Source organism: Schistosoma haematobium, chromosome 3 (genome assembly GCF_000699445.3).
Source record: "Schistosoma haematobium chromosome 3, whole genome shotgun sequence".
Classification (NCBI taxonomy): Eukaryota; Metazoa; Platyhelminthes; class Trematoda; order Strigeidida; family Schistosomatidae; genus Schistosoma; species Schistosoma haematobium.
This window is the reverse complement of record NC_067198.1, coordinates 19,710,381-19,736,435: the sequence shown is the minus strand read 5'-3', so window position 1 is coordinate 19,736,435 and position 26,055 is coordinate 19,710,381. Positions and strand designations below refer to the sequence as shown.

Genomic DNA, 26,055 nt, shown 5'->3' with positions numbered 1-26,055 from the left:
TCATGGTTAAGAAAACTACAGGTCATTTTTTGAACGTGTAAAATCTCATCCCACGATTTATTTATCCATTTCACTCAATTAATTTGTTGTGGCATTATCCAACAGACAGAAAAAGTGTGTATACGTGAAAGGTTTGTTGTAAATAAAATCACTGAAATAGTTACTGACTGACTGATTTATTTCACTGGTTATTAAATAAGTAAATCCCAGTAAATAGTGTACTGTTATTCTATGGAGAAATGAAAAAGATAAGTGGAGAGAAACAGAAGAAAGGAATGAGATGGAAGAGAGATTAGTTAGTTCATTATTAGAACAAAATAGTTTTCGTGAAGTCAAACTGTCAAATTTAGGCTAAATTCTAGGTTTTGTTGTCACTCTGCTAGATTCTATTTAAATATATATATATATAAGTATGTAATGGTGTATATATTTTGATGAGGACGTCAATAAAATGCCCTGACAATATCTTCAATATTATTGTACGTTTCGAATTAGTTACTTAGAGAGAAAATAATAGTGTATAGATATATCTATATACAAATATGGATAAATTACATGGCCATTATAAGCATTCTTGATAAATAATCTGATAAACTATTCTATTTAATAGTGAAATGGGAAATAATTATATCTCATATTAACTAGTTAGATATGATATGACCTTTTCGTAACCTAATCATCTTGCTAAAAATTCTCACAATAATAGGTAGTAAGTAGACATGATATACGTATACAAACAATGTGGAAAAGATTGGAATATTTTCCTGTTATACTTCGTTTCTTAAACATTAAATAGCTTGAGTGTTTTGTGATTAACTATCTGACTTTGTCATTTATTTTGACAGTTGATAGTTGGTATATCGATTAGAGATGAAAATGATCCATCATTTTCTTTAAAAACTCAAGTTCGAAAATAATTTGTGAAGGGAGAGGGTATTGATATATAGACATTAGATTAAAAAAACACTTAGTGATGATAAAATGAACTGCAAAACCTTGAACAGGAACAGAACATTTAACATTGAAATGTATAGTTGTTTAACCGAGTCATCAAGGTATCCTCCAGTAATGGGTCATGGAGAAGAGGGATTTAATGATACGAAAAATAATGCTATTCACATATTAACTAATTATACATAATAAGTCAAGAGGACGTGTTAAAGGGGTGAACATTATTAAAGGTGAGCGTATAAAAAATAACTAGCAGTTCGTTATGAAATAATTTAATTGGGTATTGAGTACAGTTAAGTGACTTAAAATGTTAAGGTATTAATCTAAATTACTGTTAATGAATTTTAGGGAAAGTTTGATTGTACATTTGTTATGTTCCGATAAGGATAATGAATGGTAAGTTTCGGGATCAATTTATGGACCAATACTATGCGTACAGTTTAATCGTATAATTGTTATATAACTAAATTATTCATATTCATGTCCCTCTTATTGTGAGCTTTATTTTGACCTATGAACTATTATTCTACGATTTACCATTCTTAAATTATGCCCTGTCTATCAGTTACTACCTCCCAGATTCACAGCCACTTTTGGCTAATTCTCGTACAAATGTTGTTTCCTATTTTATGGTACGTTGTGGTCTGTCTGGTTATTATATAAACCCAGTATGCTTGAAATAAATGATTTATGCTGCAAAGACAGATTGGTGTTCTGGACTTTACTGGCTGGGCTAGGCGGAAAACAGGACCCATCAGGACTCTAGACTGCTCGTGCGGGTTTTACGCGTCATTGGTCCGGTCGATAATTCACTGCTATCTAATTGGTGGTATCGTTACGTTATACATTAAGAGGGCACCCAGGTTACAAGTTATAACAACATCAAAGTAAATTAGTATCCATTCCTTTTTAAAATAGACTTCTTAATTAAAGTTCAATAAGAAACAAAGCGTATTTAAAAACGAATAGCTACATTCTATATTGTACTTTTTATTGCCTCATTGGAATAGAGTTAGGGTGAGTTAAAAGTTATCAATAGAAAAAAGATCGGTATATCAAATCTTAGCTACAATATCTGCTCGTTTGTCATATACAATTTCAGCTCACATTTTATGTATAACAGATAAAGAAGACAATTCGGCTCGTATACATAAATGTCAGACTCCTTTATCAAATCTAAGTTCAATGTATACACTAAGTATATAGTTTAGAAACAAAGTGACTATGAGAAAGGAAAATGTTCTTTTACAAGGTAGTGAATAGGGGAAGAAAAACGAATTTTAGGTCTTTTTTACAACTGGGAATCTGGAATCATCATATGCCAATGAAGTAAAAGCATGGATGGTAGCCATCATCCATCTCCTCCTAAAATGCTTATGTCTTAATGGCAATATCGAGAAAATCCGCACAAGATGCATGTACGCCAAGAGAGAGAGATCATTCTCAACCTTAAGCATCAGTGGAAAGATCTAAACAACCATTGTATATGAATTTTTATATCTATTTTTTGGATATTCACAAGTTAAATCCCTTGCTATGATCAAACGTGATAGCGTCTAAAGTGAGTATTATTATTATCACATACTACTGAATTAAAATATCCTCATTAGTAATATAACAAAATAAGCATTAAAATATTCTGGTGCTTTCTTTTTTCCAGAAGTTATAAGCTACTTCCTTCCTTCTGTATTATGCAATGTCGTCTTAATGATAGATCAGAATAGGGTTTGTAGAGATTTTAACTATTCTACTAGTTGAATTAATGAGTCGATTTAAGCTAGACCACCAATGAAGACCTACAAGCACTGGACGGCCGTTTCGTCCTAGTATGGGACTCCCCAGCAGTGCGTGCCCAGGACCCCGCACGCGGGATTTTAACCCGGACCTTCAGTCTCGCGCGCGAACGCTTAACCTCTAGACCACTGTGCCGGCATCCAACGGCGTTAATTTATAACTTCTGTCGATCCATGAATGGCTGCCTAACCATTCATTCATTGTCTGAGGTTGATACCTGTCTCTACTCGATACGGATTGGACTCCACTTGTCATGGCTTCCCACTAGAACTCTAGAAAATCATCTTGAAGCCAGTCACTAGTGAGCACATGATGATTATGATCAGAATGGAATTTATGGAGATTGCAGTGATTTTAAAATGATGGAGAAAACTAAAGTAAAACCTTATGTTCATAATATCCTGCAATTAATAAAATAATCCTTATTAGTACATATTTAAGACAAAAATTAATTTATGGCATATCACTGTTTCACAGGATAAACTATCATGGCTGTTTCACACATTATATGTGTATAACACTATACTATAACTACACATATTGCAAAACTATTTGTTTTCCTTGCTACAAATGAGTATCATTACTATCATCATTATTGAGGGTCATATTCATTAATATTCTTAAGGTAAGGGTTTTACTAATGTCATTTACTTCATTGAATCTGTCTCTGATATAAGTGTATTAGGTAATATGATTAGTGATCTGTAATTAATTTTCAGTTCATTTTTCTTCTGACTATTAATTTAAAAGTAGAACAGTTAAGAAACAGTGTAGCAGTTAGCTGAATGAGTTAATATCGTGATTCAACAAAATGGTGGTTCTGGATAATCCAAAAATACTTTAACACATGATTAATATTCCTTAATATCTAAATATAAACTTATATAAAACGTCTAAGTTTCAGGTACTTTTTGTGAACAGTTGTAAATGGCCGTTGGAAATGTTAAAAACGGAAGTTAATCAGTCTCTTCTAGCATGTATAAATCCTGAGTGAATTATGTCGATTTTGTCACATAGTCAGAAGTGCTAGTAAAGCTGGTAAAATGCAAATGCGTACAAATAAAATTCATAATCGTATAAGTTAGGGAATAACTTGTTTCAGTAGTTTAGTGAATAACACGTTAGCGCTTTAAAAATGACGGTGCTCAGTTTGAGTTTTAATGTGAATAGCTACACTGGCTTACCAGTTCCAAGTCACATTAAACACGAGTCCCAGATGCTCGAAAGAAATTAAAAAGGTCGCCACCATCCCAACAGAGATCTGGGAGTAATTTATCTAGACCTGACGATTCAATGAGCTTCGAGAGTAGTAGTCACTTGAGGACTTCCATCTCATCAGACGGATCAGTTGTCACTGGCTCTGTTCATCATTCAAGACGTCGGTTAATGTTATTGATTGGCGTCTTATCAGATTTACAGATTGTTTTACGCGCACTAAATTTCTTGTTGCCAATGGCCTGGATGAGTTGAAAGAATTCCCGGCAGTTGTCGGATGCATCTGTTGCTTTCAACTCATTATCATTCTCCGATCGTCAGGCTTCTTGGTTTTTGCACACACGATAAATTTTTATCACGTAAGGATCTATGTTTATTGGCAAACGCGAGGTTAGCCGGAGCAGACTAATTTACCTCAATGAGTTGTTTAGAGCTTGTAGAAACCCAATGCTTATAAGTGAGAGGTTTCATGAGGCTGTAAATGATTCTATTCGTCACTTTCATGGAGTCAAATGAATACAACCAGTGCTCATCTATGCTTTGCGGTGGGTTTATAGGTAACTGTGAACCTAGCTGGGTTTGGCATTTGGTTACAGAAGAAGCTACAGCCAATTGGCTTACATCAATCCGTTTAGGACGATGAATTTGTTGACTACTGAAACGTAAGATAAGAGTAGCGCAAACAAGGGCGTGATCCGAGTCCACATAGTGAGCTTCAGTTTTGTTCACATCCACGCGATATGACCAATCTGGGCCCAGGCTTGAATCGGAGAGGGATGACAACAAGTAAAAAATCGGCGATGACTATGCCAAAAGTTGGTCTGGTATGAAACGCATTGTAGTTTTCTCAGAGCTAAAGGAGGTGGTTACTGTTATTTGACCTGAGACTGATGGGCTCCCGTTGCCCACCCAGTCTTATCTCCTCTGTGTATGGACACCCGGACCACGAGTTTAAATCTGGCGCTAGCACTACACTGTATGTAGAATTTGATTTCTTAAGAAGAATATTTAACTGGTGGTGAAACTCATTCTTGATTGCATTCGATCTGTAATCTGTCTGTTCATACGAGGAGATGAAAAGTTGTCATTTCTCAAATCGATTTCTCCCCACTTTGAAGCTTTCTAGTCCAACAGTTAATTGTTGATTAATAATGGCAATTAGTGTTTTTTCAGCTCTGGGGCTTAGTTGGATACGGATCCCAACAAAACAAGACGAAGATTCCACAGAGTCCTCAGTTAAACACAGGTGAAATGGGCTTTTTGAATCGATAGATGATGAGCGAGTACATAGTACTTCACTAGAGTCTTGAATACTGGTCTTGGATAGACAACAGACATCAGCGTTAAGACTTTCAAAATACATAGCCAAACCTATATTTTTCCCAATCTAAACTGCTATGAGGACTTTGAGGAAGGAGATTTCATTTGGCACATGTAATTTCAGAAGAACTTTCTCAGCATGCGAATCACGAGGTAGCACTAAACTTTCGGCCGGTCACTGACTTGATATTGTTTAGATATCATAGAAAATGGGAGCAAAATGAGAGTAAAAGTAAAATGGAAATGATAAAGAATGAGGGGATAAGGAAACGTAAAATGAATTTGTGTGTAATCAACTACTTGCATTAGGTAGCGAGAACGAGTAAAAGCATTTTCTCTATTGTTAATTATCATGATTGTGTGCACTCGGATATTTCTCTGTCGCCTATAGCTAAGCAGTTAGTTTTCCTAGGGGTTCGTTATCCCGGATTTTGACATAGAGGTTTAATGCTCAAGGTATGGCATTCCTACGGTAGCAGGTAATCAAGAATACGTTCGTACGCTATTCCATCCCTCAGGATTCTAGATAACATGTTCATCACTGATATGAAATAAGGGTTTTTCAAGTTTCCCAGATGAATACTTTGTATTCATCAGCCCCATTTCAGTGCGGGATGTTAGCTTTTCGTCCTTACTGACGTATGTCTCCGATATGCACTTCAGTAAAGAAATAGCAAATCAGAAAAATGTCTGATAGTTTATTAATACACTCTGTCATCAAATACAATGTACTGTAATGTATTTTGAGAAGCAGTTATCATGAAACTGATTATTTATCAATAATAGGTCATTGACATTTTTTCTAACCTGATTAGATGGTTAAATAGAAAATATTTTTATTTTCTTAAGCAATCAGTTTTAGTGATGAGTATCTTGAATATCATACAAATATTTCATTGGTATATACACATATGTACTTTGAATATAGTGTGATTTTAAGTATTAATTTATTTAAAGGCTATGATTTTAAAATTTTGACTTACAGTTTTACGATGTAGTACACATTATATAATGGTATATTTGCATGGTTTGCAGTAGAGGAATATACTATCACATCAGAAATAGAAATGATCGGGGAATTCAAGTGAAGTTCCTTAGTGTTATTTAAATTGATAAAAATGAATAGTCATTCATGGATATTGGCTAGTAATGGGATCCAGGATGCGCGTTTCGTCCTACTTAGGATTCTTCAGCTGGGTGTACCTGCACCTGACTTGAGGTTCACTCGGGGACTCGAACTCAGTACCGTCCACTTCAAACGCCATCACGTTACCTACTTAGCTGATAGCCACTTGCTTGTGCAATGGGGTGAAATTTAATGCACTTGGTATTGCTTTACTTGAATCTGCCTATTGATGTTTAGGACTATAATTGATCAGTCTCTTACTGACATATGTGCTTACTGTGCATATTCGCTTGATATTGCCTTAATTTACAAGCATTCCACTGCTAACCACCATCCATCTTTGCTCATAATGCTTGTAAATTAGGGCAATATCAAGGCAATATGCACAGTATGCACATATGCCGATAAGAGACTGATTGATTGTAGTCCTAAACGTCAATGGGTAGATTCATGTAAAACATTATCAAGTAAATTATGAATGGTCATTTGTTAAATATTATGATCATTTTTAATACACGATTTAATTCGAAATAGTAAATTTATTAAAATGAAATTTTAGTAGTACAAAAAGAGTAGTGTAAGATGATTTGAATCAGTCAATTCTCAATTATTGTTTTCTTTAGTAGTAAAACACTTGTATTCTTCTGTTTGACTGTCTAGATTCTCATAAATAATTACAGCATAATTGAATTATGAAGAATATTTTCACTAAGTAAATTTGGAGCTCCAAAGAACTACTCAGCAAAGCTTCCAGAAACAAGGAAAAAGCTGAGAATATTTCTATTGATTAATACTGCTTAGAAACTTTCCGGAAACTTTTAGGAAAATGAAGAATTGTGTCATAATTTGGTTGGATCATCATTCATTTTGTTAGTAGATTTAGTATTGCGTCAAAAGTTTCAGGAAGGTCGAGGAGATCTGTAAATCTATAAATAACCATGTGTTTATGTATCCGTATTAACCATAGAGTAAAACTTCTTTTCTTACTTATTGAGTTTTCTCTACTTCCATGGCTCAAGTGAAGGATAAGTTTAGGGATTAAAGAGGCGGCTGGGGATTCAATATCTAGAGTTCAAGTAGTACACTTATTAGAATAGACTTTCATTGATGAATGAATTGAACTTGATTCAATTTAGTTTACTTAAGAGATAAACGGCGAAACTATAATTTGTGAACGAACCAATCAGGTGTAAGATAACAGGTCTCGGATTTTGGCGCGAAATTCACTCATCTATTTGGCTAAATAGATTTATGGCATTATAGCTAATATCAGTTCGTGATGAAAACTTCAAATGTCATTCCTAACCCTAACCATCAACTGTAAATCACAAACTAATTCCTCACACAGGTTAATAACGCTCGTTTGGTCCTGGTTATTAAGTGGACACTCTCAAGGTCAGTCTAGCGTCGCTCAAAGGTCGTCCATAAATTATAATCTCACCAGATAAACCAGCTTTTAGAATATTTGAAAAAGAACTAAACTGTAGAAAAGTGATGTTTATACATTAACAAATGGACGAAAAGTAAATAGCTGTACCAAATAAGATATTTTATAAATAACTGATTATATATATATATATATATATTCACTCACAATAACTATTAAGCAAAGTAAACATTAAGGATAATACACTGTAAGCACTAATGTATTAATGAAAAGAACCAGTTATAAAAATTTCCATAGTTAAATATCATTTATTTTAAAGTTGAAATAAATTCAAAACTTTACCAAGTTTTAGAATACAACTGTCATAGTTATCGTCATCTAGAATTTTTCTTTTTACTGATGAAGTACTAATAAAATGAGGGAATTAATAAAGTTAATAATTACATGGATATATATAATCACCTAGTTATACTGTTTATATATATTATTTGACATTATGTATACACAGAACTCTCAATCTTATCTAAATATGATATATTTTGTTTATAGTATATGTAAGGAATAGGAGTATCTTTGTCAGTGTATCACATAGTTGTTAGTAATGACGGGTCATGTTGCTAACTTGTATTAAGATAGTTATATATATATATATATATATATATATATATATATATAACTTTACATTATGATTATTTTTATTACTTATCAAATGATTGAAAAAGAATTGATAAAAAAGTTTTAAATTCAGTTTATACAAGGTGGTTAAGCATATAACCGATAATTATAACTTAAATGATCGGAAATATGTTGCCCCTTTTTTCTAAATGGAAAGCCATCATCCAGAAGATACACGTGTTTATTAACAACTGTCTATGCAAAATACTTCGAATCCGTTGACCAGACACTATCAGCAACAACCCACTATGGGAGAAAGCAAACCAGATCCCAGCAAAGAAAGTAATCAGGAATAAGCACTGGAAGTGAATAGGACACACATTGAGGAAAGCACCCAACTGTGTCACAAGACAAGCCCTCACACGGAATCCTCAAGGCCAAAGGAAAAGAGGAAGGCCAAAGAACACATTACACGGAGAAATGGAGATAGACATGAGAAGAATGGACAAGAATTGGATAGAACTAGAAAGGAAGGCCGAGAATGGAGTGGGTTGGAGAATGCTCGTCGGCGGTCTATACTCCATCGGGAGTAACAGGCGTAACTAAGTAAGTAATTATGTTGCCTCTTTAAGTGTTTACACAATCATCATTTGATTCTGAATTTTTTTTATTTTTTTGACTAGATTTTAATGAATCGAGTGAACTTTTGCAAAAATCAACATGATATTAGAATTCAAAGTTGATTATGGGGTTATGTTACTATTTTTTTACAGTAGACATTTTATTGTTTCACCAATATACTGTTTCATTAGTTTAATTCAACAAGATAGCAATGTGTGTAACAAATGAATTTCAATAATAAGATCTTGAATTATTTTTTTTTAAGTTGAAGAGTGATCATCAGTGGAATCCAGTATGTATGTTTTATCTTATTTAGGTTATATCGGGTGAATGTATTTTCATCTTAGGGTTAATGTTTACACTGTGACTTCAAACCTAGTTCCTTCTTTTTTAAACTCCAATGCGTTATCCATTAAGGTATTAAGTCCACATAGTTAGTGGTTCGCTAAACCGGCAGGAATTTGTTTTGTTATCTAATCTCCAATGTCATAAAGTGATTATACCTTCAATTATTTAAAAAAAATCAGCGTGAATAAAATTACTTAACAGGTTTTAGATATCATGATTATGCAGATATTCAAAAGTTTTGTATTACATATTAAATTTTGGGTTAGTACGTCAAAGAAATCCAGAAGTTAGCCGAAACAATTAATCAATGCTTCTTAGTTTCAGTTATTATTACTTTATGAAGGAAACTAATTTTCCATGGATCTTGAGGTATGTTTACAGTCCTTATATTTTTAATAGAATGAGTAAAAAGTACAAATATATTATTTATGTTTTATAAACCAAATGACTGTTAACTTGTATGTTAATGAAAAGAATCAGCTTTATGGTGTAAATACATATCTTAAAAGTATGTAACTCTATGCTTCTGATTAACATGGAATTTAGTTAAAAAGAGTTTTTTGTATCACATCGGAACTGTAGAATATTTTTCACAAAATATTTCTATAAAAAGGTATAATGATGAGAATAGAAGATCTCAGAATAGTTTTATTCTCTATCAGTATACATTTTATAAACATAGTCATTTGTAGTGTTGCATTATAATTATTTCCTACCGGTATAATGATTGAAGTCTTCCAAATACTTCATTAATACATCATTTAATTAAAAAAGTAAAATGTTTAGTTAAACAAACACAAAGTACATTACACTAGCAACTGACTAGTAAATAGTGTGGTGTGTGCTACTTATATTGACATGAGTAGTATATGATGTTAGTCGTGAACAGAAGGTCTGGCAGCAGAGAGACAAGAGGATCGAACAGTAAAGAATAGAAATAAGATGCAATTTGTATGAAAATGCAAGAACAATGAAGTCTGAGTCATTTTGAGACAATTGATGGACATTTTGCAAATTAAGCATTTACATTATAATTGTTAGATTTTATTAACAAGTCCTGTAATTTTGTGTTACATAGATTCGATTGTCCCCACCCGTGTTCTGTTCACTACAATAGTACAACAAAATGACTAAATATTTTCAGCTTACTACAATACTTTCAAAAATAGAGGGTAGTGTGAGTATTCACCTGTTCAAGTTTAATGCAGTTTAACATATTAATTTAATAATAAAAATACATTATGGTGGCATAAAAATTACCAAACTGAGGAGAAAAATTTCTTCTTGTTCAAGACGTAAAACATGAAACAGCTATTGAAAACTGGACTGAGATAACATTGAAGTAATGGTATGGTATTTGTAAGCTGAAAAGCCTCCCTGATGAACAGAGTGATAGAAGCACTTCGTGGAATTGCTTGGGTATGGTCGTTGATTTGATGGACGAGTTGTATGTATACTAATTTATCGATGTATAAATGAAAAAAATTCCTGTTGACGAAAATGTTAGAATTGAAATAGAGAACCAACATCAAAAATTAGATAAATATTACATCCACAGTTAAAAACACGAACTGATGTTCAGTAGACCACCATTGAAAACCTGGAAGTACGAGATAGCCGTCTGGTTCTAGTTCGAGACCGCTTGGCAGTGAGGATTGATGACCTTAGATGCAGGAACCGAAACCAGGACATTTGATTTCGCGCATGTACGCTTAACCTCTAGATCACTGAATGTGAATGTCTAGCTTCAATCAATCCATCATCTTGCATAGCTTTTCATCCATTACCTATGTTGCGTAACTGTCTCAAACCCGAAACGGTCGAACTCCACTGGCCACCACTTCTTACTAGAACTCCAGGAGTTAAATCTTGAAGCGTATCGCTAGTGAACAAATGATTGTTATTAGTTGGGAAAATTTGTGGAAATTAAAGTATTTTCACAGTTGAAATCATTATAAATATTATTTCCGTTTGTTCGCATTAGAATTCACAAGGAGAAATAATAAGTTCAGTTTCTTATACCTTTTCAATTTAAAGATGGGAAAGACTCGGTCACACCCTGATCTGAATATTACTGCAAATAAATTGGCTTACACATTGAACATTAAATAAATGATATTTTAACTAAAATTTGTATTGTAAGCAAAGATAGAAGATGGCTAGCACTGGAAACTAAGATGCGCGTCTCGTCCTACTTAGGACTCATCAGCTGGATGTGCCTGCGTCTCAGAGTTGATGCTCACTCTGGGACTCGAGCTTAGTACCGTTTGCTCCAAATCGCATCACATTATCCACTTAGCTACTGAGTCCTAATAGGCACTCGTTTGTGCAGTCGGGTGAAGTTTATATTCATTTCGTATTGTTTGTTCAAATCTTCCCACTGATGTTTAGGACTGCAATAGATCAGTCTGTTATTGACATATATACATCTTGTGCGGATGGCTTCGACATTGCCTGAAGTCACGAGCATTATATGCAAAGATGGGTGGTATATACAGCTGGTGAGTTCAGAATAGTACGAAACGCGCATCCTGGATTCCACTGCTAACCACTATATATCTTTGCATATAATGCTTATGAATTAAGGCATTATCGAGGCAATGCGCACAGGATGCTTTATATATCAACAAGAGACTGATGAATTGCAATTCTAAACATCAATTGGAAGATTTAAACAAACAATACAAGATGAATTAAGATTCGTGTCTTTAAAAAAATCTCATACTGCATTCTAATCAAGAGTTGAATATGTTAGAATAAAGTATTTCACTACAGTTATTTGAATTAATATCATTACTTTAATCGTTTTATGTTAAATTATTCCTCGTGAAGTTGGTGATGCGTTAAAGTTCAGCAAGAAAATTAACTTTGAGATATATGCATGGCCTAATATCGTAAAACTGAAAATATTAATCTATTACAGTAATTAATTTCTTTAGGAAAATAATCCAAGTCATTGCAAGTCTCTTTAGTAAAGCTTTATTATATGGGATTCTAAAACGACATGAACTTTTGTAATGTGTGCATAATTTTTGAAATCAAACTAAATTTCAGATAATATAACAGGATTTTTAAAAAGACAATGCGCTATTAGTTATTATGATAGTAATTTTAACATTAGTAGTTCATTGGTATGCAGATATGACTGTTGTATTATTTGATGTCCGATTTCGATACTGACACACCGTTTTTCTAAACACGAGTCCAATCGCTATTCGGGTCAAAATAGTCAGAGTGATAAAGGAAGTCTACTGACCAATCCAATCGTTCTGTATGTATACTCACATAAATACGTATTGGTCTGTTCCTAAAAAAATCAAATCACCAATAATGTATATCTCATTCCTAAAAAATGTAAAAACTCTCGTGGCCAATCGCGTGCACCTGTCACTTACCCAAATTCTGATTGACTCAGTGTATTATCCTGCCTTCCTGAAGAATAAGTCTGGCTTCTCAGAGTTAGTTGAAGGCGTTAAGTTTGTAGCAGATTATAGTAAATATGTTTATAATGTATTGATATCGCTCATATTTTAAATATGTTTACATGTTAGGTTCAGTAGTAAGGAAAAACATCGGAATTCCTGGGTTAAAGTAAAATATGAAACATTTCATTTACTTCAACTGTTTATTAAAATTTCAATCTAGTACAGTCAGTGCAATGTTTCTTTAAGAATCTCTCAATGTAAAACCAAATATTATTTATAAAAGTGTTTTTGAAGTGAAAAATATGAGAAAATTGAATAAAATTGAGATCTGATTTTGATTTGAACTACTGTAATGAAGCTTAGGAGTAAGAAAATAAGCTAGAGCCTTATTCATAAGATTATCGACTGTTACTCTGAATACCATTAGTGCTAATGGACCTCTCTCAGCCAGGTTTAATCTATTTATTGGGGCAAATAATCACATTACGGTTTTCTGAAATTGTTAAGAGGTATTTAGGACTATATAATTCGATACTGACTATTTTTGAATAAACAACAAGTGCATTTCACTTTTCGCTATTCGTAACCTACTGGAACATCTTGACATTAATTTTATTTAACGAAAAAGTTTGAACCTATTCTAGATTGCAGAAATGACTTGCTTGACAGATCCGACAAACATTAAACCAACATTTAACGTGCTTGAATAGCTTTCTTCAATCATCCACAATTCAATAGATATAGTAGAAGTAATACAGTTTAATTACATTGTAAATAAATAAACCATTTGAATTGTGTTTTGTTTGTTGAATCTAAATGACAAAATAGGGAGTTACCCGTTTTCTGGAAACAATAGGTGAATTTCCACGTGAAATTGATCTATTGTTGTGCCTTGTAAAATTTAGTTCACAATGACTTATTTAGTTATGTAGATCTATACATATGTTTAACTATTTCGATTAGTGTCAAACTTGATTAGGGTTTTCTGTAAAATATTATTCAGCATCATTTGACTAAGATTACAAACTAGTCGGCATATCAGAACGTATAAATTGATCATAGATAAAACAGGATAGTAATTCATTTTAAAGCTTTATTAATTTTAATTATATTTTCGAAATAAATCTGAGGTGATTTTTGTTAATTAGTCTCAAATATTGAATTAATCAACATTAGTTTAACGCAGTTTATATTGAATAACATTGGAATAGGATTTGTAGCGAATGACAACACAAGTGGAGACAATCGAATGTATTTGAACATAAAATTACAAAACATCTTAGTAAAATCTAAGAACCATACAGTAAATACATAGTTTGCAAAATATCGATCAATTGTTTCAAACTTCATTGTCCCTGCATTTTTATACTAATTACTTTCTGTTCCTGTTCTTTCCTTCTTGATGTTCTGCTGCCAAATATTCTAATCCTGACTATTGTTATATACTACTCATGTCGATATAAGTAGCGCACACACACACACACACTACAGATTGACATAATCAACTTTATATAAAACAATTAACCATATAGATTAGTTTAAAAAAAAATCAAATGAAACTTACTTTGATTAATTTGAGAAAATTGATTCAGTTTCCTATTTAATAATGTAAAGATTGTTGACCAAATTTCGTTTGAATTAAAATTTCCCATTGATAAATATGATTTGCCAAGCTTTTCGATCACATTAAATAACTTATCATTACTACTATTACTATTATTACTATTATTATTGTAATTTTTATTTTTATATAACATAGTATTCAAGTGAATTTGTAATGGATTACGTAAATCTAATGGTTTATCATTATTTATTGAATAATATGAATTGGAATATATCGGATTCGATGTATAATGATAATTAAATATTGAATTTGTTAATTTTTGAAAATGTTTTCTAATATTATTTTGTTTTAAATATAATTTTTCATTATCATATAAAGATTTTATTGGTAATGGTGATAAATGTGGTAATGTTAATATTGACGATGATCCTGACGATGATGATGATGATGATGATGATGATGATGATGATAAAGAAGACGATAAATAATTATTCTTTTTAAGAAGATTACTACAATGAACAATTTGATTAATTTCATTTGATGAAGTTATAGGCTTTAAAATATCATTGATTTTATTTTCAAAGTTATTATCCTGATTGATAATAGATGTTTTAAAAGGATTAAATGCATAGTTACTATATATTGTATTGATTGATTCGAAAATTTTATTGTGAAGATTGTCACCATCTTGATTATTGTTATTATTACTACTACTATTATTACTATTATTATTATTATTAGTAATATGGACTGTTTGATGTAAAAAGTTTTCTATGTTTCTTGTTTTAATTTGATTAGTTTTATGTATAGGATTTATAGATTTATATGGTAAATTTTTATTAAAATATTCATTTTTCATTAATTTTGATTTTAAATGAATTAAATTATTTTTATTAAATTTATTAGTAGATTTTAATAAAAAATTTTTCTTTTTATATTTTCTAGATTTTAATGTATAAATTCGTTTATATTGATGATTCCATGATGTTTTATAAATATTTTTATATTTTTGATCATTTGTTGTTAAATTAGAATAATAAACAATAGGATTATGTATTGTATCTAATTTATTTTGAATATAATGACATTTTAATTTATTATTTATTTGTTGAATAGTTGAATGTTCAATTACATTGTCTAATTTATTTTTATTATAATCTTGATTAAATTTAAATGAATGATTCGATGTAATGGAACATGATGATTTAGGTTGATATTGACATTTTTTCTTTGTATGTGATTCATTTAATTCTTGTCTAGGTAATTGATGCTTTAATAAAGGTAGAATATTAGGATTTAGAGTAGTATCTTTATAGGAATTTGTATTCATAGAAGAATTACCGGTATTAATTGTATTTGTATTATTATTCTAGAGATAAATAGAAAAATAAATAATTAAAACAATTAATCTTTATGCATTCTTAAATCTCAATGGGAAGATACAAGTCAAGCAATACCAAGTGAATTTAAATTCATCCCATTGCATAAGCAAGTGGCTATCAGGACTCAGTAACCGCGTGGATAACGCGATGGCATTTGAAGCGAACTGTACTGGGTTCGAGCTCCAGAGTGAACATCAACTCTCAGATGCAGGTACATCCAGCTGACGAGTCCCAAATAGGACGAAACGCACGTCAAACTGGATTCCACTGCTAGCCACTATCCATCATTGCTTGCAAAAAGCTTGTGAATTAAGACAATATCGAGGCATACGCACAGTATACACATATGCCAATAACAGACTGATCATTTTCAGTCTTAAACCTCAATGGGAAGATGCAAGCCAAACAATATCAAGTGAATGAGTCTTTATGATAAATTTCAATAATACGATGAGAAGATGAAGTTTACCTTAGTCTGAGTATTAATTCATTCACTTCACAGATTCATTTTAACCATTCACAGCTAATTCTATACGATTACATCGAGTTTCAAGCAAAAAAGATGTGCATACTTTATGACTATATTATAAAGTATTGACCAAGATTAAAAATACTATTGAGTTAGTTGAATGAAATAAATGTAAGAGAATTATAAAAAAGGACAGGTTCATACGGACAGTTCTCTTAAGACGAAGATTTACTGTTATGAGTTACTTAATGATAATTACAAAAACAATTGATCAATTAAATAAAGTAAGGAAATCTCATATTGAAAACAAGAAAGTAGGAAAATTTATAAATGATGCAGTGATATACCATATTACTTAGATAATTGTTAGAAACTGAGGTTATCACAGTTATACGAAGTTGGCAATATTGTTTTCTGACTAAATGAAAATGATCTAAACCTTTCTGCGTTGATGAATCTAATAAAACTCAGTAAACAAGCAATTGTTTACATATCGATTATTTGAAACATCAATGTTCTTTTTTCTGTTATGCAAAAGGCGAGTTATTGTTTCTCTTAATAGATCAATTTAATATCAAATTTTAGTACGTACGTATAAGCTAGTAGACACCTTTGGAGGTGACAATAAGAGGGAGTTTATATGATTATGAATGTCTAAACAAACAGTAAGTTTGGCATGGTCATGAACTCCGGAACCATTATTATTATTATTCTTGTATTGCAGTAACTTAAGTATTAAAATTGAATTAATCTATTTTGTAAGTTGAAGATAGCAAAATTCACGTCAATTAAATCATTTTCTATCTAAACTGGGAAACGGATCATTGCATGATGCTCTTAATGTGGCACTTACATTAGCAATACTCTAATATTCTTATCCTTATGTTCTCGTGAACACGTACCGGTGTGGTTAGAAAAAGATGTAGTGAAGTTTGTTAATGGTACCATTCTTTCCAACCTAATTGAAAATGGACATGACATTAAAATTTAAAGATACTTTCTCGGTTACATTATCAGTTTCCCAGTAAACTACCAAAAGGCGCAAGAATATGCTTACGCTACACAGCTGAATCATTTGCCGCTAATTCTAACTAACCTGACTCATGTTTATAAAAAGAGATAGATTCATCATTTTTGTTTATTTTGGCATAGATTGGGGCCGTTTCATTCTTAGTTTCAATTTTATCCTTAACTCTTGATTATGATTTACACTTCCTTCCATGACATTTTTCTTATACTAATTTATACAGTTGTGTTTCTTGTTTTACATGATGTTCTTGTCAATAACTATTTCCGTTGTTGTTATTGTTGCCATTGTTATTGTTACTATTTATATTTCAAATAAGCACCATGGAACAATTCCCATTTTGTATAAAAATTTCACATAAAATCTTAATGATTAGAGCTCATTTTCTTACCCTTAATGCATAATCTATTCTCAATATTACCAATAACTTCATTTTAATTTGTTAGTATTTTGTACTATTTAATCGACGTAAAATTTATCATTTTCAACTTATAACATGGATGGATTCAACGTCGATAGTTGAATTCATGAATCTATTAAAGCCATACTTCCATGGGAAACCTGGAAGCACTGGACGGCCGTTTCGTCTTGGTGTGGGACCCCTCAGAAGTGCGCGTTCACGATCCCGTTCACGAGATTCGAACTCAGGACCTTCGGTCTCGCGCACGAACGCTTAACCTCTAGATTACTGAGCCGTCATTCAACGGTGTTAATGCTTAACTTCAACGCTGGTACTTTATCTAATGTAATACAATAATAATTATTGTTTCACTGAAGAGGTTATTGAAAATGATTGTCTGCCTTAATACATTTCGGGAGGGGGTCATTTAATTATTTATCAATTATTTTCATGATTTCTATTTAAGAATTATTTCTAATGAATTATATAAAATTTATGCAAAATAATGTTGAAATACCTTTAGAATATTTTCAAATGAGACGATTGAAATTTTGTGTTTGAATCTTCTCGTTGATGATGTTATAACGATCATAATTAATCATTTTCTATTGACATATGTTAGTCCTAAGTGTATTGACTGGACATTATCATTTAGTCAGAAATACATTAATAAATTTAGTTAGTTTTTAGTAACGATATACGTTTCATCTTATTTGAGACTCGTTATCTGGATATACCTGTATCCTAGAGTTTCTTACCAATTATTTTCATGATTCCTATTTCAGAAAAAAATTACTTTTACAAACGGTATCACTGAAAGCTTGCATTCAATTAAACAAGTATGATAGACGATTTATTTATAATTTAACATAAGAAAAATTTATTTTTATAAAATGTAAATAGAAAGTCTTACCATACATTGTTCATTCCGACATGGAAAAGGTAAATCAATCATTCTGTTTTATTTGATTTCACAATTTTCGTCTTATTGAATGTTGTCTTGATTTTTTGGATCAATCTCTCCTCAATCGTTTTATTGATATTCTTGTGTAAACAGTAGAATTTTAATGATACAATAAAAACTGTAAAATGATCCGTATCGGGTATATGATTAGTAATTATTCAAAGTGTTTATACTCATAGTGTAGATAAGTAATTGTTCAAATAACTATTACAATATACATATATATACTTTATAAATTAATTTTTCACCAGAATTCCGATGTTTATTTATATATGTATGTAGTTCATTCAAATGCCTTTCATTATATGTATAGATGTTTTACGATACTGAATGAAAAGTAACAAAGGGAACTATATTACTTAAATACTAATAAATGAATTCCAATGTATTAAAATAATTAGTAATTATATTTTAAAAAATTTTTTGCAATCATATTATCACGTGTTTATTTGTTTATATTTTGACTTTTAGTACAAAGTTAATTGTATAGTTACAATTGCAAAGTAAATTCTCTATGGTACTGATAACAGTATTCAAATAGTTTTAGTGTTAAAAGTACTATTAGTAGAAATGCTTTTGCATTTCAGATTATATATATGTATACCTATGTAATACCTGTTGAAGTAAATGAACACCACTTTTAATGAATAAAAAAATCACAATCCATAAGGTCATTATACAAAATGTGAGAAAATTAAATGGAATTATGTATAAGAGAAGTTAGTTGATTTATAAATGTAATGACTATATGTAACGTATATGTATTTAACTTTTGATGTTATTGTTGTTTAAGTTGGACTATTTTGAATCAGAAATATTTGGCGCAATATAGATTTTGTATAGCAGTAATTTTTATGTTTCATAATCTGTGAACAACTTGATAAATATACTGTATAGAATGTAGATATAATTTGAATGGATATAATAATAATATCTTTGTCAAACAACGGTAAGTTTATTGAAGTGTTTCAATAACATTCATTTTGATATTTCGCATTATCACTTTGTATAATTATTCACTTCAGACAAGTTTGGTCGAAGCATGGATTGAATGGAATATAAAATATGGTTACAGGTTGTTATATTTATCTATGTAATCAAGTTAGTAACAAAACCAGAGAAAGATATTAGTCTTTAATTAATCTTTACAACAATATATCTATCAGAGAAATCTTATGTTTATTTCAATATACTTTGTATGAAAATGTATAATCATACATACGTACACAGTTGCACATTTTTATCAGTGTTTAGTTATTTTTCTACCAATTAAACATTAAATGAATAAGGTATGAGAAAAACATTTTGTGTTGGCCTAGGAAATGGCGCTTTGAATCCTGGTAACCCAACAAGTAACCTGGTCACTACAAATCTATATATGTGAATAAACGATACCTGGCATTGATTGCATCAGCAAAAGCCACTTCACCATATGTAAAAGCATTACGAAAAGGGAGGAAATTGTATGTGTTTTTTTATGACTTGAAAAGTAAATCGACTAGTGGAGTCCACAAATAGAAGATAGGAAATTTTTTAATGGGGTAGGGGAGAGAATTAAAAATTTTACAGTTTCATCCAATTACTTATCCTTTTTTTCTAGGTATCTCTTTCTTGTTAATTGATAGTAACTGTGAATTTTGTAATTTCTACATAGGTGAGAGAAATGGATGATTATGTGTAATATTTAGTTGCTGTTCTGCACCAAGACTGTGTAGGCGAAAAAGAAACATGATAGGAAAACATATTTAGGTTAGGAAAAAATAGATTAGCACAAAATTTTGTGCTAACAACAATATAAACTCATATAAAATGTATTGGATAAATGATAGTAGTACGTACATTTAGTGTATGCTGATTCTAATTGTTTTATTATAATTTCAGTCTGAAAAGAAATTCTTATTGCTTAAATCTAAATAGATGATAAATTTTCTTTCTAGTATCTTTAAATCAGATTAAAGTGTTTACAAACACAGCAGGTAACGGAATATTATTAATTTTATTGGAGATAAATAACTCTGAGATGCACATACATCCAGCTGACGAGTCTCAAACAGGACGAAACGCACGTCCTGGATTCCACTGCTAGCCACTATCCATCTTTGCTTATAATGCTTGTAAATTAAGGCAATATCAAGGTATACGCACAGTATGCACACATGCCAATAAAAGACAGATCAATTTCAGTCCTAATACATCAATGGGAAGATTCAAGTAAAACAATACGAAGTGTATTAAATTTCACCCCATTGAACGAGCAAGTGGCTATCAGGACTCAGTAACCGCGTGGATAACGCGATGGCATTTGAAGCGAACTGTACTGGGTTCGAGCTCCAGAGTGAACATCAACTCTCAGATGCAGGTACATCCAGCTGACGAGTCCCAAATAGGACGAAACGCACGTCAAACTGGATTCCACTGCTAGCCACTATCCATCATTGCTTGCAAAAAGCTTGTGAATTAAGACAATATCGAGGCATACGCACAGTATACACATATGCCAATAACAGACTGATCATTTTCAGTCTTAAACCTCAATGGGAAGATGCAAGCCAAACAATATCAAGTGAATATAAATAACTATGGTTAATGAAAATTACATTTAATAGTTGAGATCATGAGTCAATTAAACCTAGACCACCATGGAAAACCTGGAAGCACCGGAAGACCGTTTCATCCTTGTTATATCCGAGCGAAGATTAAATCACGAGTAACTTCTGAGACATTAATTGACTAATATTATTTATATATTCTTATGCTACAACTATTCAACAATTAGATTATGTATATTTATATTCCTCTTATTATAAGCTTTATTTTGACCTATAATTTATTATGTACGATTTACGGTTCTTAAGCTATGTTCAGTTTATTGACTACTGCCTCCCACGTTCACAGCCACATTTGGCCAAATCTTGTACAAATGCCATTTTTTATTTTATGGTACGTTGTGGTTGATATATAAACCGAGTGTGTTTGAAATAAATGATTAATATTGCAGAAGTTGGTATTGTGTTCTAAACTCAAGCGGAAAGGCTAGGCGGACATAGGACCAATAAGGACGCTAGGCTGCTCATACCGGTTGAGCGTCATTGGTTTGGCATAGTGCTAAGATTGTCTAAGTTGTGTTTTGATTGATGGATAGATCACGTGATAAAAGCCGGACATAAAATCATAACAATCGTACTGTAGGATTCCTCAGCAATGCATATCCACGATCTTGCCGCGCGGGATTCAAACCCAGGACATCACATTTACTGATAGTTTCTACAATGGGTTTCATCAGTATTCGATATTATTGAAGAAAGGTCATTAATTCAGATTTCTAAACATGAAAAACGCATATGGTAACTTTTAACAATAGGCTAAAATTCTCATATGTCATGATTAATAAACCATTAAGGAAATCAAAAAAGGTTATTTTCAGTGATTATAGTAATGTAACCGTAAAGTAAATTGAGTTTGAGTGCATAATACTTGTAATATTTAGCATAATTAACAGAGTCGAAGATTCTGAACCTTTTTCTGTTTTTTTCCCATTAATTGAACCATATCTTTGTAGATGCATCTGACTCTATAATTGATCTATTCCATTTTTATATCCCATATAATATATAGACGAATTATTTATACAATTAGACTATCTGGAAACGCGGCATTAAAAGTGGAATACGAAATGTGTTAGAAATATCATATTTCATGCATGTAAATGAATCGTATGAAACACGAATTCGACTTGAAAGCCGAAACCACTGACTGAATTATATATCCTTAGATAATGTATAATAAATAGATAAACAGATGTACATTTTGGTGAGGATGTAGAAAATGTACATTTATGGTAGGTCACAGTTAATTAATAGAAACCAGTACAAAATTATTAGATGGATACAAATAATACACATATACTCACGTCATTGTCTGGTATGATATATGTTTAAACAAGGATAGATTCATTTAGAATTAAATAGCACTCAGTTGACAGACATCTTAAATACAAGTTTCTTATATCGTTATTTTAAACTTAATTGGAGTCCAAAGTCTTAAATACTAGACAATAAAATATTTTACTCCTCACTAAACACCACATAATTTCCAGCTACAATGAAAACTTTGACTAATTAGCTCTGAAGCTTCTGAGTTCAAGTTTGGAAATATTTATAAATGTTATGGAGATACTAAGAAAATGAACCCAGTAACCATACATGCATTTCAACTATTATCACATATTAATTTGCATTAAAAACAGTTGGCCAATTAATGTAATATCAATTGTGTTCACCTTATTATTGCTGGTGTTTTTTTAATTGAACACGTTATCGACAATGAAGTAAATAGATAAAGAAATATCAGCAGTTAATCCAGTCATAAAGCAAATAGAAAAGTGTGAGATAACACTTGGTTAAATGTAAAATTTTTTACTGTTATCTAACAACGGTAACAATAACATTGGTGGCGGAAATTTAAGAAGGAATAAAGTTGGAAACAAAAATATAATTAGAGAACAATAAAGCATATGTGTGAAGTTTCAAATTAAATTCAGGTATCATAGTCACAATGTCATTGTTATCTAAAAAATTTCCAATAACATCTTACAATCCAAATGATCTGTGTTTTCGACAAGTGTTGAAAATGTTATGAACTAAAGTTTGAAGAAAATGAAGTCTAAAGATCCACCCTTTAATCATTACTATTAATAATAGTAATAATAACGTAATTTGAACAAATTAATATGTATTTCTCTTCTTGATATTATTTCTCTGTCTACTCTGAATGATGTGAATTGAATTTCGGGTCAAGGTCTTACTGTCTCAATGTATAGCATAGTCTGTTTACTATTATTATTACTATGTGTTCAAATATTGACTTTTAAGTTTATAAAACATAATAGAAAATTTTATTCTAGACAATAAGATAATCATTAGGATGTAACATAAAGTAATAAGCTATAGAATAAAAAAATCATAACAAAGAAAACTTTATTTGGTGGATAGTTGTTGATGAGTCTGTAACTCGATTTCTGTATCAATAAATTACATAAGGCACAGTATGTATGTGTGTGTGTGCTTATAGTCTTATATATTCCATGTTTTTATAATTGCTAATAAAAATGTCAGTTTATTAACTAAATGGATGCGTATAAAGGTAAAGATTTAATTGAATATGAAACAGACTAAACAAAATTAGAATTGTTTTTGAAGTGTAATTCTAAAGTATTTGATATAGTATTTATGATGTATATGAGTGATTAATTGAAAGTCACTTAAATAAATCAAAATTTTAGTAGAGGAAATCACAAGTGAACAGATGAACTAAGAAAATAGTTACTGATAATTAAATATAGATTTGCATAGTACCGTACAAATACTGTACATCATAGAATCTGAATTAATTTCCTTATGCAAGTGAGATTTTATTAGGAATAAACGTAGTAAGGTTAGTAAATCCTCTCATAGGTTATCATGTATGAGTATAAAAGTTCAGACATCTCTTATCTATATCTATAAAAGGCATTGATTCGGTTAATTTCGTGCATATATAGTATTAAAATATATAAGTATATGTTTATAAGGGTTTGCGTTTCTTCATCATCAATGTTCAGAACTAACTTCTACTCATTCTCTTTTAGGATACTTGCACAGTAAGAATATGCTTTCTAACTACAGGTAAATTCAACTCTGAATACTGACACTTCAAAGCACAGATATTCACGAACAATTAAGTTATTTTTCGGATAAATAAGTTATTGTCCATTTAAATTCCATAACTTGGTGGACACTATGTTGCTATTTTAAGTGTTGTGCACTCTATTTGATTTGGAAATAAACTTTGAGATGCAGGTGTATCCAGAAGAAAATTCCTGAATAGGAGTAAACGAGTGTAATGTCTCTCAATACTAGCTATGATCCAAAAAACAATATGTTAGAATGTATCCAAAAAATAGATTTTAATTTTAAGTAACTAACCTGTTGGTAATTTGATTAAGGATTCAAATATTTTAGAGAGTTGTGTTAAAAATCCAAATCTGTTAGTTGATTGTTATGTTTCATTTTGAGGGTCATCAGCGATAAGTCTTTCTTAGAATTAAATTTAAACCATACAGATTTTGTGTATACCGTTCTGAAATACTGCGTTTTTGAAGTTTCAAACCATTAATACATGGAGACTCTTTGACGCATTCTAATTTCCAACAGTTGTTCACTATATATTAGTTCATTATCTCTGAGACATAACTGTTTTGATAAGTTGATGTTTTCAGACATTGTATTGATTAAACGCTCTTTTCTAACTGGCTCTTATTACGTCCTATTTCGTTGTAGACATATAAAGATTTTTGATACTTGCAAATAGTTTGATTCATAATCATTACCTTCAAAAGAATAGAAAGAGATTACTATAATCATTACTGTCTAGTCTCACAAAGATGTGACGATGACATTATTAAAAACCATGCAAACACATGGACAATCGAATTCCAGTAAAAAAATACTTGGCTGTAGTTTATAATAGTAAAACTTATTAGTTTCAAAGTAGTTCAAATAAGACACAACTATACTGTCAGTTTACATAGTTTCGAGCTGATATTATGTATTTACATGAAATGTGTGCACAATACATTTTTAACTGTGTATTGATTGTGGGATACTTATATTTAGCTCTTTGTGTGGAACTGTGTTGACGTTCAAAATAGGTGACTCATTGCTCCAGAAGCTTTCGGTTAGCAATTTAATTTTACTTAATCTGATGCACAGGTATATAATAATTGATCCAGTAACTAAAAAGTAATGCAGAACATGGCAAACGTCCAGGGAGATGTTAATACCCTTTTATCTGAGCATGAACAGTTCATGACATCAGTGACTTGACTAGTTACAAAATTTCAAACACAGGCTTTTCAACTTCAAAAAATGAAGAGCCAACAATACGGTGGGAAGCATTAGTTCAAAATCTTAAAATCTCTGAAATTCTCTGATATTTTAAACACATTTGAAATTATTGACTGATTGTTCGAAAGACATAATATTGGGGAAGATTTCAGTCTATGTTGAAATATTTTTCCGTGTTGAACTTTTCTTCACAAGCTACTCAGCTATGAGATTCATCTACAGTAACTTTACAACTCAATACCAATCTTTTTTTATTTACTCTAAACTTAATATTGTTTTCCGAAGTTAATATCATTGGCTGATTTAAGTCACAGTTAACACGCGTTTGAAATGTGACAATTAAGGTAAAACTTACAATATATCAAAGAAATTGTCGCATATTTATACATATATACCATTTAACCTATTTCTGGATTAGAATTAAGAATCCGGTAAAGTATAGTTATTAATATTCGTAAGAAACACAGAACTATTGATTATGGAGATGGTATGGAACCCAAACCTTTCATATATTTCAATAACTTAGATAACCTTAAGAACAAACTTAATACTATTAGTGAATC

At 31.1% G+C, this 26,055-nt stretch overlaps 1 protein-coding gene across 1 annotated transcript; it reads right to left on the bottom strand.

Moving 5' to 3' along the window:
- Positions 1–13,790: 13,790 nt before the first annotated feature.
- WC2_8 (blue light receptor) lies at positions 13,791–18,894 on the bottom strand. Its single transcript, XM_051213229.1, has 2 exons — positions 18,558–18,894; positions 13,791–15,735 (listed from the first exon to the last, which is right to left on the bottom strand). Exons 1-2 carry the CDS (start codon positions 18,597–18,599, stop codon positions 14,341–14,343), a joined length of 1,437 nt encoding a protein of 478 aa, XP_051069188.1. The 5' UTR covers positions 18,600–18,894; the 3' UTR covers positions 13,791–14,340.
- Positions 18,895–26,055: the final 7,161 nt, after the last annotated feature.

Bases quoted from the DNA above. Each gene is read 5' to 3' on its own strand.
- WC2_8 (XM_051213229.1), bottom strand. From the start codon at position 18,599: ATGATTGATTTACCTTTTCCATGTCGGAATGAACAATGTATG. The intron at 15,736-18,557 runs GTAAGACTTTCT...ATTTATCTCTAG, and splicing joins GTCGGAATGAACAATGTATG to AATAATAATACAAATACAAT.